General features: G+C 29.3%; 1 protein-coding gene across 4 annotated transcripts in view; it reads right to left on the bottom strand.

The window, feature by feature from the left end:
- LOC126899129 (dynein axonemal heavy chain 3) overlaps window positions 1-16,979 on the bottom strand; it is a 236,275-nt gene that overhangs the window by 38,715 nt on the left and 180,581 nt on the right. For all 4 annotated transcript variants that reach the window (XR_007702488.1, XM_050673685.1, XM_050673684.1 and 1 more), the window contains 11 exons: window positions 12,665-13,133; window positions 11,352-11,712; window positions 9,872-10,020; window positions 9,516-9,752; window positions 9,251-9,442; window positions 9,001-9,162; window positions 6,666-6,799; window positions 6,305-6,479; window positions 6,026-6,232; window positions 5,761-5,968; window positions 5,456-5,706 (listed from right to left, as the gene is read on the bottom strand). Coding sequence is in view for 3 of the 4 variants with exons in the window: in XM_050673685.1 (XP_050529642.1) it covers window positions 5,456-5,706; window positions 5,761-5,968; window positions 6,026-6,232; window positions 6,305-6,479; window positions 6,666-6,799; window positions 9,001-9,162; window positions 9,251-9,442; window positions 9,516-9,752; window positions 9,872-10,020; window positions 11,352-11,712; window positions 12,665-13,133 (2,545 nt within the window). In the remaining variant the exon portion in view is untranslated. The remainder of the gene's footprint in view (window positions 1-5,455; window positions 5,707-5,760; window positions 5,969-6,025; window positions 6,233-6,304; window positions 6,480-6,665; window positions 6,800-9,000; window positions 9,163-9,250; window positions 9,443-9,515; window positions 9,753-9,871; window positions 10,021-11,351; window positions 11,713-12,664; window positions 13,134-16,979) is intronic.

Here is a 16,979-nt window from a genome sequence, read left to right on the forward strand (position 1 = left end):
CTATATGTTTTGCTTTTGTATATATATATATATATATTAATGTAACTAAAAAACTATTTTGTATCACAAGAGCTCAGCCAGTATAAATAAATAAATAAATATTAACATTGACATCTGTCAACTTTATCTTTTTATTCATTTATTTGATTAATCCAGTTTGTTGTTTTGATTAACAAATTTATTTTAGTTAAATTCTGTTAGTTCAAATCCTTATCTTTTAAATTGTTTTTGTTTAATCCTGCTGTTAAACTATTATACATTTTTTTTTTGTTCTTTCTTTCTCTTAATACTCCTTTTAAGTTAAACTATTTGATTAAATTTTATTTATTCATATATTATTCTGGTTAAACTGTATATTTAATCCAATTTTGTTATTTGAGGCGTTATTATTACCTTTTACCTGTACATTTACTTTTTATATAGTTAAATTTAATATAAATATTAGTTGGTTTGATTAATCCTTTTCTTTTGAATTAATCTTTTATTATTTTGACTATTGTTTGGTCAATACTATCCATTATTTTGATTATCTTATTTAGTAATTGAATTTCTTACTTAGTAAATTCCTTATTAAATCTCCTTGTAATAATTTAACGATAATTAATATACTTGATTAGTCAAAATTGTTTTTTGGCTTATCCTTTTGATCAAATTTTCTTTTTAGTTAATTTCTAAATTTAATTCTTTTGTATCTTATGTTAATTTCCTGTTATAAATATTAGTTAATTTTTCTTCTCTTAACTTTTTCTTTGAATCATTTAAATACATTTTCATTTAGTTGATTATTTTATAGAGTAAACTTTCTATTAAAAATTTAAATTTTATTATAGTAATTTTTTTTATTGCCATTTTTAATGAGAGGTGTAGGAAAAAGACAAACTTAAGTTCCTGACAAATATAATCCTAGTGTTTCCTATCCCCCTCCTTCCATATTACCTACTTTTAATTTATCACTTAATATGTCTGACAACGAGGATAATATTACTATTCGTTCCACTTCTCCACCTCATGATGATCCTCATTTTGACCTTAGTTCCCTTTTAATTGATTTCCATGCTGACTCTAAAAAACAATTCGAAGAATCCCAACGCAATGCCAAACTTCTTTTTCTGATCTTAAAAAAGACATGACCGAAATCAATACTAAATTATTAGAATTACTTGAAAATAACAAGGCAGAATGCAAATCTTACACAGACAATAAAATTTCAGATGTCCGAGTCGAATTAAATCCGACATGTCTAAATAATCGGAACGTATATGCTTAGTTGAAGGTCAAGCTGCTAGGTTAGCTGCCCTTGAGTCCTCTGTCCAAAAACTTCAATTATCTATTCCTGATTCTAATGTAATGCCTCCTCTATCTCAAAAACCTCATATTGAAACTGAAAATCCCAAAAAACTTAGATTCTCTTTTGACTCTCAAATGTCTTCTACCACTTTTTCCCCTCAACTCAAACAATTTAATACTGAACCCCATTCAACTTTCCTTAGTCAACCAACCCTTCAATCCACTCTTTCCAATAATTTGTTTAAAGATTCTCTGTCTACCCAAACTAATTTTAATGCTGAACCTCGTCCTTCTTTATCTTTAAATAATACTTATATTCTCCCTTACGAAAAATTTTCTGATGTTATCCCTGAATTTAATGGTAATCTGACACCTGTTCATCCTGAAGCTTTCCTTGTTAAAGTTAATGATTATTTCCAATTCTAAGATATGAATTGAGGTGAATAACTGGTGATGCCAAACAATGGTTTAATGCTCTCACTCCTCTTCCTAATACTTTTTTCAATTTTATTGAGCTCTTTTGCCAACATTTCTGGTCCTATAGTAAACAGCTAATGACCCGTAATGAACTTTCTCGTCCCTATTCCCATCGTGATACCTCTACTCTTCAAAAACATGCTATTGAATGGATGGCTACTAGATGGCAATGCAAAGTGTAGGAAAAGGCAGCTAAAGATGACAAAAAAAACACTCGAGGTTTTCATGTAGAAGAGGGAAATAATAATTTTCCATTGCAGCTCATGATCAAAATGGTCATTTTGCAACAGACCGAACAGTGGCTAAAATTATGTAGGACTACTGGTTCCTATGTTTGTGTCACTACGCATGACAGCATAAAAACATGTATATAGATTCCTTGATAACAAAGAAAAAATTGAGTAAAAGCCAAGGACAGCTCAATCCCTCCAGATATGTGCCCGTTCAGTACCATTCATTTGGATCATTTAGAGCCATTCAAAACTAGCACTAAAGGAAACCGTTTTCTGCTTGTAATTGTCGACAATTTGACGAAGTATGTGTTACTACACCTAACAAGGACAACAGATACACGGTAAGTGTTACAAATACTTAAGGAATTTATTAGACATAGGGGTTATCCTAACATTCTGATCAGTGACAGGGATAAAAATTCTGTTCGGTTGAAGGAATAAAACATGTGCTCAATTCAACAAGTCATGCGAAAGAAAATAGTCAAGTTGAACGGATTAACTATACATTTTTACCAATTTTGTCCATTCAAGCTTCAGATCAAGAGCACTAGGATCAACATATTAAAAATCTCAAATGAGATTGAAATAAGTCAATAAACAAGATAACTATGAAGACCCCTACGAATTGTTACATTATTACATGTTATATTAACCCAGATTCCACTCTAGGAAGAAGGGATGGATCCAGCTGTACTACAATATAAAACTAAAGACAAGATACTAGAATCCCAAGGAAGAATGAAAGAGTACCATGACCGCCACCATACTGTAGCTTCTAAGTTTGACATAGGGGTGGTAGTGGTTATGATGAAGCAACCAACACCGAGGCAGTTATCAAAACTTCAAAACAAGTTTAAAGGTCCTCTAATGGTCATCTGTCATTACATTACATTACAGGATGCGGATAACTGTCTCCCTATTTTCAATACGATCTCATAAAACCCAGCGGCGTCGCAGAAAAGTTAGGATAGTGTAATTACAAGGTTAATAGTATTATCTTGAAACGGATTTAGTCTGAACCATCATATGAACCGACGCACAGCGCGCTTTCGTCGTGGAAGTATACATCCGCGAAAATAAGTCCGTCATCGGTGCGCAACGTGCGTTTCGTTTCAGATTTCAAATTCCTCGTAATCAACGAGTCCCGGACCGAAAATCAATTATTTTGTGGGTAAAAAACTTAAGAGAAACTGGATCTGTTATTAAGAGAGGAGGTGGACGTCCACGGACAGGTCGGACACCCGAAAATATCGGGATAGTAAGGCGCTCAGTGGTACAGTCGCCTACACGTTCTGCACGCAGACATGCGATGATTCAAAATTTTTTCGTACCAGATCTTGCAAACCTTAATGCACAGAATGCTTGGTTTCAACAGGATGGGGCGACAGCCCACACATTCCGAGCATTATTGCAACTTTTGAGGGAAATGTTCCCCGGATGTTTGATCTCCCTGAGAGGTGATATTCCATGGCCTGCACGCTCCCCAGACTTGAAGCCTTGCGACTTCTTTCTGTGGGGTTATCTCAAAGTTCAAGTCTTCCAATATCATCCAAGGACTCTACGAGAACTGCAGGACACCATCCGTCTGGAAATTCGGCGAATACCGCAAGAAATGCTGGTCAGAGTGATGCAAAATTTCAGAAATCGCTTACGACAGTGCCACGATAATGGTGGCCACCACTTGTCCGAAATTATTTTCAAAACCACATGAAATAAAACTGTTTAGTAGTTGCTTTCAACACATTCAAATAAAAGATATGTATTTCAAATAGCATTTGTTTTATTAAGCTTTAAAAATGGGAGACAGTTATGCCGCATCCTGTATTATTTTATGTAGCGATAAGAGCTACCGATTTACTTTGACAACGCAGGTAGTCTATTACTTAAAACAAGTGCGCTTATCGATTTACGATCTATAACGTTCGAGTGCTTAATATTAAATAAAATAAAATATTTTTTTTTTTATTAAACTAAATCTTCTAATGGTGTAAAAAAAATAGGGTTGCCATTTAAAAATATGAAGTTGATACTAATTTTAAGCATAAGGGATAGTGGTAAAAATTAAAATTTTCTTCACTTCATCAATAATCTTCTTCTTCATAACTGTTCTTACAACTTCCGATTCTTCTCTCCTCATAACATGACCACACCATCTAAGTCTATTTTCTCTCATCTTATCCACGATTGACGCTACAACTATACTCCCTTTTATATGCTCATTTCTTATCCTATCTTCTCTAGTCTCTCCACTAATCCATCTAAGCATTCTCATCTCTTCTACACTCATTCTCTGCTCTACTTTCTTATCAACCACCCAACACTCTGAACCATACATCATAGCTGGTCTCACTACAGTCTTGTAGAATTTATCTTTTAGCCTCATTGGAATTATTTTATCGCATAAGACACCAGACGCTTCTCTCCACTTCAACCACCCGCACTTAATCCTGTGTCTTACATATTCATCAATACCACCGCTCTTTTGCACAATTTCCCTTAATACTTAAAACTTTCCACCTCTCCAATCAATTCCTCGCCTATTGTCACTGAATTCCTCATTTCAATTACCTCGTGTTATCCTTTGTCAAACTCGTACTCTATATACTCTATCTTACTTCTACTTATTCTTAAATCCTTTTCTTCAAGAGCTGATCTCCACACCTCTAGTCTTTGATTAATTTTCTCCCTATTTTCTCCTATTAACACTATATCGTCAGCAAACAACATGCACCATGGCGCCTCTCCTTATTTTTCTCTAATAATTTCATCTAATCATTATAAAGAATACCTTATCAATTATCCATAATGATTAAAAAAAATATTGTTTATAACACTTGTATTTTTAAACATTACGTTACATAGTTAGGCAATCACTCTGTATATACATTTATAAGCTGTTCTATGAATGAGGACACCAATAATTTGTCAAATGGCCGAATGTTAGCAATACTTATAACAGCTGGTCACACTGACCAACTAGAACATTGGCAACATATCGAGAATGAGCTTCTCTCTTAGTGAAAGTGCTTGTATGGTGGTCTTGGAGACATAAGTCAGTCTTATAATGTAATATTAGTGAAAAGAGCTTGCGTTTTCTTATATATCAATTGTGTTATTTGTTCTTTATAAATATAGTTGTTTATTACACTATAAATGAAACTAGTAATAAACCATTATTCATTAGTAGTTATAATGCTAAAAACAAAATATGATAGAACAAATTTAAATTGTCCTTGAAATGTTAATAACATGGTGACTGTTTGTAAAACCTTTGTTAACTTAAACATTTAGTTACTGGTTCACTGTTTTGAAAAACATGAAAATTCTCAGACCAAAATTATTTTTACATACATACATAATTCTTATTTAATTTGAATTAAATATTTTTTTAGTTTTAATTTAATATATTTTTAATATTAAATAAAAAAATCTTGAGTTAAAAGAATTTTTTTTTTTACTTGTAATTGCATAACACTAATACGTAAATCAGACTCGTTGAACTCATAAGGAATGTTCCAACCTAGTGGTCCAAAATTTCTACGTTCTTGTACAACACTATGAAAAAAACAAACAGAAAAAAGCAACATTCTCCAATTAAAAATGTTTTTACACCCAGCATAAAAATCAGGATCATTTATTGGATCTGATATATACGAACGTAAAAGATTCGACTTGAGACCTTTTGGTGCTTCATTAATCATTTTTATTCCTAATAAAATTTAAAAGTTTTATATTTTAAAATGTAAACATTTTTTTTATTTACCGTTCTGCAATATTGCAACTGGAAAATCATTAGAGGGATAACTAGTTAACCAAAGACGAAAAAAATCATGTGTTTTATTTGGTGTAATTTCTTCGTCACAAATTCGATCTAGTTCTTTCATCCAACTTATAGCTAAATGACAATTTTGTAGTACAACCCATTGTCCTGTATCTATTCCAATTTTTATCATATTTTTAGCTATAGGACCCTAAGAATAAAAAAATTTATACACATAAAAGTTAATTAGAATAAAAATTAAGTTAACTTGTCCTTGGCCAAGTGATATTGTCATTAAATCTGTACGACTTAGTCCATTATCTTCTGCAAATTTTATTAAACCAGACATCGGATCGGCACCTGCCGATAGCACAAATATTAAAGGTGTACAGCAGTTAGAATCTTTAAACGAGTCTGCCAAATCAAATGGTGGTGGCTCAATATACTTTTGTCCCAAATTAATTGCTATATAATGCTAAAATATAAACAATATACCAACTTCTTATTTACCGCAAAAGATATAGTTGAAAAAATTGTAGTACTTTACCTGAACAGCAGGAACTACTTTGTCTGGTCTTAAGCATTTAACAATCACAAGTTTTTCAAAATTTTCTACATTTTGATATGGATATGGTATGATTGATTCTTGTGGATTAACTAAATCATACCACTGTTTCCATTCTTCTGATGATAGTTTTATAGACTCAAATAAATTATTTAACCTATATAAATCATCATAAATAAAAAATTTAAATATTTTTTTAAATAAACTTATTAGTTTAATGTATACAATAAAGAAAAAGTTTTACAATGAAGGCTTGAAATTGGATATAAAAATAGCATTTTAAAAATAGTTTGATTAGTCTGTAGTAGAAATGTCGAGTAATGTACAATATAATTTTAATTACCCTGGTAATTGAGATGCTCTAACGACTTCAGCCCATGATTTGTCAGTTAACCATTCAGGAGCTGGATTTGGATGAGGATTTTTGAGTCCTATTCCACCAGTCAAAAAAAAAGTCACCAGTTCATTACTTTTTGCCTATTTAGAAATGTAGTCGTATCAAGTTCACTACAATTACTAATCAAATAGGAGAATACGGGACAAAATTGGAAAAATGTAAAATTAGACAGTTCATTTTTCAATTTTTAGTGTACTGAAAAAATTGAAAACAAGATCTTTTTTGTTATTAAATCAACCAATTAACTTTCACTGCACATTATTTTTTTTTTTTTTTGGAAATTCAATCAATAATTAATAAATTCTTACGCGTCTTCTAATCAATTCGTTTAAAAATACAAATTCATTTTTTTTAATGTCATCCCTTTGCTGCTGCACCACCATTTAAAAAAGGGGCTTTACGGCACCATAATTCAGATACCAAATAACAGCGATGAACATATATCAACCATTGTCTTAATTCAAACAGCTAGTTTTGAATTCTCAACTGTAGTACCCAATAAACTTATTCCCCCGAATAATTTTAGGAAAGAAAATATAATAGAAACTAAAATCCCCTACATGACTAGTATAATCTCAGCGAGTATAGTTTTTTCGTTTAAAAATTAATTACACCAAACCACTAATAGATAATTCGAAATAAATAGTAACTCATGAATTCCGTCGAATAACGTAGGAACTAAAATATGAAAAAAAAGACTTCATGTTTATTAATAGATGAATGTCAGAGCTATTTTTGTATTAAGATTGTTAGAAAAGGGTTCAGGGCTTCTGCTATATTTTGTAGATCAAACGTATTGATGGTAAGAACAGGTCATAAGACTATGGAATGGACGGTGTAAATATACGTCAGAAAGTAGAGAGAGCGTTTACCACCGCCCTATAGATTAACTTTACACCTTAGCCAGTCAGCAAGAATACTCTAAACATACTGGAATCTTGTTGTAATAAGGCACCTGATGAGAGTGACAAAGCATTTGTGTGTTAAACAAATTGCAAAACATAAGGTACTGTGTCATATTTTAATTGTAAAACCTGGTGCATGACGGTCCAAATATATTACAAAGTATTTGACATAGGGGGTCATTTCAGTTTGGGGGGGGGGTGCGAGATGATTTCGTGTAAACCATTTTGAAATTTCATCAAGCCATATAAAAAAATATACTTACTTAAATAAATTATTATTCTTTTAATTTTTCCATAGATGTTAACTTTAATAATATATCTTCTTTTTCCTCGCCTTAATCCCAACTACTTGGGGTCGGCCACCCTAAACTTCCACTTGACACAATCTCCCATATCATCTACGCTCACTTTAGCCATCCTCATATTGCATTCACTTACATTGTAAGTACATTACAATGAAAGTTAAATTGCAAAAAAGATATTTAATTTTAAATTTCAGGCTAATTGAGACTGTTTTTAAAAAAGTAAGGGTGCAACCGCACACCCTGACCCCCAAATGACGCACCTGATTTGACAGGCATTATTTTGTAAGCTCACAACATTAAAAACATTCTCTATGTGAACTCCATACTATTGAAAATACACATAGACTATACTATTATAAGGATAAACTTTATAAATGATTATTATTTATAACGGATGAAAAACTTAAATTGTTTGTACATTGACTAGTTATTTTCATTAGTTAATTATATTTAGGGGTTTAAAATTAAAACGAGTTCAGCCCTTTTCCCTCTAAGACTATTATTATCTTCAACAAATGTTATATTTGTTTGTTCGAAATGTAAATGTTAACTTATACTAAACATTAAATGTATAACTTAACGAATTTATAAACATAACAACCTAAAGTAGTAGAAATTTGAAGTTGAATTATAAAAATTGTTATCAATTACAGATAGATGTGTAGTTAACTTAATCGAAGAGAAGTAATCAGAAAAGTTAATTATTTTGTACAATGATTAACCCCATTATTGTAAAACTATGTGTATGAATATAATGACATATATATATGTATATTTTATTATATTCATATACTATATACTAATCTGAGATTAGTTTATCTCATATATGCCCCATTTCCACTGTATTAGATTCCAGGTGTACATTTCCTCTATTGTTTTATTAAAAAAACTTAAAACTGAATGTGTTTTGTAGAGTTGAATTTAATATGTACTAATGGTACACATTAAGCCCTGGAGTCCCCAATAAGTTAAAATATTAAAAACAAAATTATTAGTATTGTGTTAAGAATGCACATTCAATATTGTATAAATATTTAATGATGAATTTATTATTAAATTATAGATATTTACTTTTGATTTAGTAATTCCAATAGTTAAAACAAATGAAAATATCAGTTTATCCTTCTCAAACAATGATTGACAAATATTTTTATATATATTATAAGTAAAATACTCGTTTAAAAATTCTATTCTTTGTTTAATAGAATCTGATTTTTGGCTTTTAACAATTGACTGAGAACATACAATAATTTTATAGTAATATTATTTTTAATTGTTTATACTACGATAAAAAAAAAGTGAATCAGCAAAATACTTTTACCTGGTTATATAAATTTATAAACCATGCCAGTGAGTATTGATACATTGGATCAATATTAGACAATTCCGAAATACAAAAGAATAATATTGCAGAGTGTTGAGATACTGGTATGTATACATTACGAGCAAGATCAATTTCTTGCTCAGTTATAATTGCAGCCTTTTGTTTTACTTGAATGTCTGCTGATAATGTCTAAATAAAAATATTAACATTATTATTTGTAAATAGAAATTAATAAATTTGTAAATAAAAAATAATCATTTACTTTTGATGAAGACAGTATTTTTATAGCAGACTCATCTTCTAAGATATTGCCTTCTGATGATGATAGAACAAAAAGTATTTTATTTTCAATTTCTTTTAGCAATTTTTTATTTTGAGCATTTTGTACTATTAACTCATTTTTCTTTTCTTCTAGTTGAGGTCTTTCTTTAGCCACAACAATTCCAAGTAATTGATCTTGGAGTCCTTGTTGAGTTATCATAAAATTTAATAATGTAACCTAAAAATATTATTATTTTGAAATTATTGAGAGCTTAAACAATTTAATTTCATAGTAAAATTTCAAAATTATTCAGCAAATAGAACTTCATATTAATACAAGAAAATTGTTTGTATTACTTTAACAGAAATTTCCGGTAAGTAATGCGGATTTCGTAATCTAGTAGTCATATAAAATCTAAATGAACGGTTATACTGCAGTAGATTTTCACCAAGCTTTAAATATTCTATATTACCTTGTACAAAAATGTTTTGTAAAAGCACTGGATCTATAATAATATTTTATAACTTTATAAATATTTTAAATTTATACATATAACTTATACCTAAATATCTCAAATATGAGTTTTTGAGATTTTTTACAATTTATGTAGGGAAGGATGTTTTTAGTTGGGTACACAACTATTATTTTTATTAATACAAATATTATTTTTAGAATTATTATCAAAAATTATTATTAGAGTTGATTCTATCGAGATGATCTGTTTGTGACTTAAATAATATAAATTTTCTTCAAAAACTAAAAATTCTTAATTAAATTTTGTTCTCTTGATAAGTTTGAGTTTAATATTTTTTAGTGTTAAATTAATATTTTAGATATATTTTTAATTTTAAATAATATTAGGTTTGAGTAACCTTTTATTATTATATATCTTAAAAATTTTTAAAATTGACATATCAGCTTTTGAAAAACAAAAAAATGTCAATTTTTATGTAAAATTTCTGATAAAGTATTTACCACATAGCGACATAATTAGAAAGTTGAAGGGTGATATCCCATTCTATATCAGGTTCTACTTTATTAAATTTCTATTATAGTAATATATCTAATTGAAAAATCATTAAAGCTTAGTAACTTAGTAATGAGTAAATCTATTAAAACATATATTTTAACAAAAATAATTGTTTAAATTCAATAGCTTTTTAATAATAGTGCATTTCTTTAAGAAATTATTCATTATTTATAATATAAATTACTTTATAATAAAAAGTAACAAAAATATAAAAACAAAATTATTAAATTTTTTTTTTTCAATTATATTTTCAAGTTTGAAATAGTGATTCCAATTTAAGAATTTTTTGGTTCTTTTTTTATCTTTGGAGGAGTAAAAATTATTTAACTATATAACATTGTAGCTTTTTGAGCCAAACATTTGTTCTTTTCACAAAAATTTAAAAGTTTCAATAGATTCTGAGAATAGAATATCAAAAAGTAATCATTCTATATAATTTATTTTGGACGACATGCTCTTAAACGATTAAACCAATCACCACCATTGGATGTGTATGTAAGTGTACACAAGATTTATTCCTAAGAATCATGAGATCAAGTTTAGTAAAAAATATCGTGTAGATATATCATTTTCTTCATTATAAAATGTTTACGAAGTGTAAAAACATTTTTCAGAAAAATAAAACTATTTTAGAAAAATTCTTGTTAAAACAACTACTAGATTTTAAAATTAAATAACTTCCATTAACATCATTTAAACTCATAAAAGTAAAAAATAATAATTATAAGGATAGATTTATAAATATTTATAAAAATTCTTATTAACAATGATGTATGTCCAATAGAACAATAAAATTGATTAATTACCAAATGTAGCATCAATTTGTTCAAGAATATTTTCTAATAAAATTGGTAAACCATGTTCAATAGCTATTTGTAAGGCAGTCATATAATTTGTACTAGATAATTTAATCACTGTCAAGTTGTTATCCTTTTCCATATTTTTAATCCAATTGTTTGCTTGGCCTTGTGGATCAATCATTAAAGGCCATCGTGTAGCACTGTATAAAATAATTCCATTTTCAATTGAAAAATTATCACCTGGTAAACCAAAAATTTTCCAAGATCGTATATGCACAGGTTCTCCCAACGTTTGGATAAATGAAAAAGGGTTGGAACATGGAATTTTTTCATTTAAACATGTATGATTCCAACTCTGAATTACTGCCTAGAAGGAAAATTATTTTTAATATTAACATTTAAAGTCAGTTATTAGTATTTGTTTTTTAGGATAAATAAACTGGAATGGACAACTTTTTAGATTCAGAAGAAACATAAAAACTTTTAGTCTTTATTAATAATAAGTATTCCTGTTAACATATTAACATGGCTAATCAATTTAATGTTAATTTTTGTCTAGCTGAAATAATCAAGGTAAGTTGTAAGTAGTAAATTACTTTGTTTAAATAGTAACTCAGTTATATATATATATATATATATATATTTTTAATTTGAGTACCGCTAAATATGATGAATATAAAGTTATCCGCTACAAAGGATAAATCGTTATCTGACATTTTTCATAAAATAAAAATGATTACAATTTAATAAATAAATATTTATTAAAGTTCAGAAATCAAGAGGCAGTCTGAGTGTTATGACAACACTATTTCAAAAATATCATTCAGCCAATTATATATGGAATTTGGTCACCACATAGGCATAATTTTGATCTACTTTAACGTTTACAATTTTAGTGAGACCATTAATCTAGTTAGATACTTAGTTTAAAAAAGTTGGAAGTAGTGGTACAATATAAAATAAAAGAAATGTTAGGGAGGTCAGGTTGTAGCATAACAACATTTAAATTAGCTGACCTTATACTTTTTCAGTGATTTTAACACCAATTAAACCAGTTTTGATTTTATGAGTATGATAATATTCTTGTTTTTCCAAGATCCTCTACTGTAATAATTTTTATTTCATGAAAACTTCAGAAGATTTTTTAAGTAAGAATTGTTTTAAGAAAATATAAAAAATGGTATTTAAAGTATTGTTATGCATATATGTAGTACTATACTACATATATGCATTTATGCATAATGAAAAATTAATGACTATTGCTTCTGAGCTATTCTATAAATTATAAATTTCTAAGAATTATACATTGAACTACTCACAATTCTATAGTCTACAGGAAACGCTCCAAGATAAGCAACTACTCCAGAAGATATTAAAACATCACCAATAGCGTTATCTAATGTAAATTGTAATTCTAAAGCAGTTTGGTTCCAGCGACTTTTTTCTCCACTTAAACCGTTAATGAGCTGTTCTGCTCTTATGAGCTTTTGGGAACAAAGATCTATATTGTTTTCTAATTCCTTTTTTTCCTTGGTCTTTTCAGCAAGTTCATCACGAAGTATCTGAAGTTTTCCTAAAACACTTGACAATTCTGCTCTCTTTTCATTAAGTTTTTCCATTTGAATGGTATAATCTGTTTCTGCTTGAAGAAGTTTTTGTTTTTTCGGTCCAACAACCTTTATAACTTTATCATATGTGTCTAATGCTCGTATCCATTTACATAATCCTTCACATGCATTTGAAACAGATTTAATTTTATTTGGATCAAAATCTTTATTTGCAATGTATCTAAAATAATTGATATGTAACAATATTATACACATGTATGGATGTATTATGAAAAAAAATTATAGTCAAAGATCTAATGTGGATTTAACATTGAAAAAGTTAGAGCACATATACCCTTATCAATAATGTTTGTGACAACAAGTGTATATGTAAAAAATATAAATATGCCTAGTTAAAATATATAAAAAAACCACTCTATTTTTAGCGATTGTCATTTTTGGAGATATTTTCACGGATAAAAAATACCACTACAGCAGAACTTAACATAATAGAAACTAGGGCTGAGCCAATAACACTCTTTGATAAATAAAAAAAAATTAAAATATTCTACTTCTATCCATAATAATCAAACATATCCTTTAGAATACATCATTAAATGTATTTTCAGGCCATACAGCTCACTATGTACGTCCATCTTTCCAAATAATTTACTCCTATCAAACTAATAGTTAACACTTCAAATTATAAAAAAATTCGTTTTTACATTTAGTTAATATTCACAGACAAAAATATTATTTCAAATATTTACAATAATTTCAAATTAATGTAAATTTTATAACAAAACAAAGAGTAACAAAAAAATTTAAACATTTACAGATATCCAAATTTAAAAATGAATAAAATATTCGTAATTTGTATAGGAACTAATAAAAACAAACCAAACACAGGGGTCGCGGCGCAGTGGTGACGTGGCATAGTTGGATCAAGTATAATGATATCTGACAGTGATTAAAATCACTGTTGCTTCGATGCAAATCTTTAGATAGTGTTTAATTTAAAAAAATTGATGGATTATTCCTAAAGCTACATGATCTGCTATTTCCTTATTTATATTCTGATTAAGATAAAGTATGTCGAATGTAAATACATACTATTTCTCATAAAAAAACTGTATTGATCCACACATTTTTCAAAAAGTTATAGCATAATAAAGTTAAAAATGTAAAATACAAAATCGAGAATTTTCACACAAAAATAGCATTCGGTAGTCATTTTTACCGTGAAGACAAGATAAAGTCCGAAATTTTTTTTTCCATAATAAAGTATATTACATTAACTTTAATTTAAGATATATATAAAAGTGTCAGACTTTACGGAACACTTCCAAAAGTAAAGTTGAAAAAGTAAATTTTTTGTGAAATGTTGTCATTTTAAATCCCCCTCTGTGGGCAGGTAAAAAGTCAGATTTATAAAAAAAATATACCAAATGATAGGTAAAGACATCATGTATCTATAAAAAAAATGAATTATATTGATCCATACATTTTTCAAAAAGTTATGTTAACGCCACGTAATGGTTCGTGCGTTATTTTATTTCTGTTTTTAATGATTAGCGGACTGTATAATATAAAAATGAAATTCTTAACAATATAATTTTATGTAATTAATATAAAAATGATTTATTAATTCACAAATATAATTCTATACAATTTATAATTAATTAACATTGAGCGGAGCTAGCGGATAGGTTATTGCGGCCGTTGTCGCACTAGTACTGACGCACTGATAATAACAAGTCTTAACATAGGGCCCCCTTTGAACCAATAAGGTTCAAAAGACATAATTAATATGGGATTCACAAAACAATTATTCACAATGAAAAAGGAAACGGCACAAAAATAAAACATTAAAATAAATATTGATGGCATAACTCCAGCTCATAAATAAATGAAGTTCATTAAAAAAATAATAATCACAATAAAAATATAACTTCATAATATCATATACATATAAACAAATATATTTTTATAAAATTAGATGAAACATTAACCATTTATTTTATCAAATTCATTATCTACCGGCTCGTCGAATGGCAAAGGACATAAGTATTGCACTGCACGTTTCTTAAGACCATTGACCGTTTGCACTAAAACTACCCTTACTTCACCATCGCTACCTGGACATACTTCCATGACTCTTCCCAAGCACCACTTCAAAGGGGGTAAGTTGGAGTCTTTTATAATTACCATCGACCCGACTTGCAACATTTGCTTCCCATTCTCTTTCCATTTGGTTCTTTTCTGAAGTTGAGTAATATATTCCATACTCCATCGCTTCCATATCCGTTGAGTTATTTGTTGAACTCTTTGCCACCGTTTTAGTCTATTCTGTTTAAATGTGGATAATTCTTGTTCAGGCAAAGCTACTAAAGAGTCCCCTATTAAAAAATGTGTTGGTGNCCCCTATTAAAAAATGTGCTGGTGTAAGTACAGATAGATCTAAAGGATCTGTGGAAATTGGACATATTGGCCTTGAATTTAAACAAGCTTCAACTTGTACCAGAAGCGTGTAAAATTCATCATATGTCATGGGTACGTTAGTAACACATCGATATAAATGCCTTTTAACACATTTTACTCCAGCCTCCCATAATCCACCCATGTGGGCGGCTCTAGGGGGTATGAAGTGCCACATTATTTTATTGTCATTTGAAAATTGATTTACCCTGTTAAGATGATTCTTTGACTCAATTAAAATTTTTAATTCCTTTAATTTGTTATTTGCCCCTTGAAAACATGTAGCATTGTCTGAATAAATCTTACTACAAATGCCCCGTCTTGAAATGAATCTATTTAATGCTGCTAGAAATGCATCGGTACTCAGATCATTGACTAATTCTAAGTGTATGGCTTTAGTCGCAAAACAAACAAATATACAAATATACGATTTTTGCGCTGCTGCATTTCGTCTATTACTGAATTTCAATAAAAAGGGTCCAGCGTAGTCTATCCCGGTAGTTTCAAAACAACGAGCTGGCTTATCTACGCGCGCTGATGGCAAATTACCCATTATAGGTGAATAACTTTTTGGACTTGCCTTAAAACAAACAACACATTTATGAATAATTTTCCTCACTACTGAGCGGCCATTTAAAATCCAATAACGTAATCGTAAAGACGCTAATACCGCTTGTGATCCTGCGTGTAATAGTCTCTTATGCTCATGTATGATTAATAGCTCTGTAATCTTATCCTCCTTTGGAATAATAATTGGGTGTCTCTGATCGTGTGATAAGTCATTTGCATTTTCTAATCTACCACCTACTCTTATCAGACCATCTTTGCATAAAAATGGGTTTAAATTGAATAATTTACTTTTTGGCAATACTTTACCAATTTTACATAAATTTTCTATGTCTAAATGAAAATATTTATTTTGCAGTGATTTTAATATTAAATTATTTGATTCCCTAATTTCGTCTAGAGATAAAACTCCAGTACTTTTTTGCGTTTTATTTACTTTAGATATGCAATTTTTCTTAAAACGTAATATGTATGCAACTACATTAACTAATTTATTTAGCGACGAATACTTTTGAAAAATTGACAATGAATTGACCGTAGTTGATAATAAAGTGTAATCATATACTCTTCTCCTCTCTTCCTCCACTACTACATTTAGTTTATTCCCAATAGTACACATACTTGGCCATTTTGATTCATGCTCTTGTAACCACCTTGGTCCGTTCCACCAAAGTATATTACCTTTTAATTCTTCCGGAGCACAACCTCGAGATATAATGTCCGCTGGATTGTCACCTGATATTACATGTCTCCAGGCAGATGTATTAGTTCTTCTACTTATTTCAGCAGTTCGATTAGCTACAAAAGGTTTCCAAGTGTTCGGATTCGATTTTATCCACGCTAAGGTAACTGTGGAGTCAGTCCAAAAATAATGTGCGTCTATCTTACATCGCAGTGCAGGAATTATAGTACTAGCCAATCTCGCCAAAAGTACTGCAGCGTTTGATTCCAATCTTGGTATAGTGACACACTTCAACGGGCTCACTCTTGACTTTGCACATATTAAATTTGTAGTAATTAAATTGTTGTGGATTGTACGCAT

The sequence above is a fragment of the Daktulosphaira vitifoliae genome, unplaced genomic scaffold, assembly GCF_025091365.1.
Source record: "Daktulosphaira vitifoliae isolate Bord-2020 unplaced genomic scaffold, ASM2509136v1 Scaffold_2, whole genome shotgun sequence".
Lineage (NCBI taxonomy): Eukaryota > Metazoa > Arthropoda > Insecta > Hemiptera > Phylloxeridae > Daktulosphaira > Daktulosphaira vitifoliae.